Raw genomic sequence first — 1,403 nt, forward strand, 5'->3', positions numbered from 1 at the left:
GATATTGCAGATATCGCCATCTTGGTGGTTGTGCTCGTCCTGGTTGTTACGGGCATTGGCGTTGTCACATTATTAATTCGTTATCAAAAATGTATTAAGTTGAAGCAAGTTCAGAGGTATGTCTGCATTTTCCATGGGTTGAAATGGACTGTTACTGAAAATATTTAAGCTTTGTGGCCATAGATGGGGGAATGGTAATGAGCCTCTTAATGAAGGTCGGGTAAGAATAGTAGTAAATCACGCTTTTATGTACTTATCCAAATGATTCTTCCCCAGTGGTTCTCAGACTTTGTACACTTGGAAATTACCTCGGGATCTTTCCAAAAAAAACCACAACAAAACACTGCTGATGTGGATTCAGCACATTGTGATTTAGTTGTTGTAGGATACAAGCTCAGCATCAGTATCTCAGACACCTTGTAGCTGATTTAGCTCTAGCCACAGGTGTATCCCATAACTTGTGTCACTGTTAAATTTCCTTCTTGCCAGTCCACCTAGGGAAACCCTGGGCGTGGAGAATAAAGGATACTTTGCTGATGAGCAGCAGACAAGGACTGAGCCAGTCTTGCCAGATATCCATCCCCTGCATGTAAGAAACTTTTATTTGCAATAGTTAATTAATTGACTTTTTTTAAAAAAAGTAACAGTGTGTGTGTGTTTAAAGTGGAACTGACCCTAAGCTGAGTGAGGTGGGAATACTAAACGCAGATTAATAGCATCTCTTTTCACTAGGGGAGAACTGCTGAGTCCTTGGAGAACCTTCCAATCAGTTTTTCAAGTCCCCACTACATCACACTGGTATGTTCCTTGCACCTTTCTGTGGTTGTCATAATCTGGGTCCATTTCAATCATAACTTTGGTGCCACTTAACCGTTTGTTGGTTCCTTAAAAAAGCCTAATGAGATAATGCAGTTCTCTTATTTGAGGTGGAAATAGGACACTCTGGCTTAGAGACTTACTTTTTAGTGGGGTGGGGATTCGGGTGAAAGGAGTGAGGTGAGCTATGCAAGTCCTAGGACAGACTCCGTCTTTGTTTAAAATGTTGGCATTTTGTACACCATGATACTTGTGTTTTCTTACAAATCAACTTCAAACTTTTCAAACTAACACATTAACATATTATTTATTGTGATCACTGAGTTTGTTTTCAGTCCTTAAATTCCGCTCCTGAGTTCAATGCCTCATTCACCTCACCCTAGTCCTGGCCTCAGTTCTGAGGGGTAAAAACGCAAGGATAGTTTTCAGTGAGGCCTTGACTAGCCCGAGGGCTCTCCACGAGAACCCTCCGTTAACCAAGGTGGTATAATCCTTGCATCAGTATTTATGAGAGAGAAGCAAACTAGCTGGATTAGCACGCACAGCATTAAAGACTGAGTCAAAAAAAAAAAAAAAAAAGAGCCATT

General features: G+C 40.8%; 1 protein-coding gene across 1 annotated transcript in view; it reads left to right on the forward strand.

Moving 5' to 3' along the window:
• Positions 1–1,403, forward strand: part of ADAM7 (ADAM metallopeptidase domain 7) — a 194,051-nt gene that overhangs the window by 48,645 nt on the left and 144,003 nt on the right. The window contains exons 15-17 of the mRNA XM_012662921.1: positions 11–116; positions 490–589; positions 733–798. Of these exons, the coding sequence (XP_012518375.1) occupies positions 11–116; positions 490–589; positions 733–798 (272 nt within the window). The remainder of the gene's footprint in view (positions 1–10; positions 117–489; positions 590–732; positions 799–1,403) is intronic.

This window comes from Propithecus coquereli, unplaced genomic scaffold (genome assembly GCF_000956105.1).
Source record: "Propithecus coquereli isolate 6110/MARCELLA unplaced genomic scaffold, Pcoq_1.0 Scaffold79, whole genome shotgun sequence".
Lineage (NCBI taxonomy): Eukaryota > Metazoa > Chordata > Mammalia > Primates > Indriidae > Propithecus > Propithecus coquereli.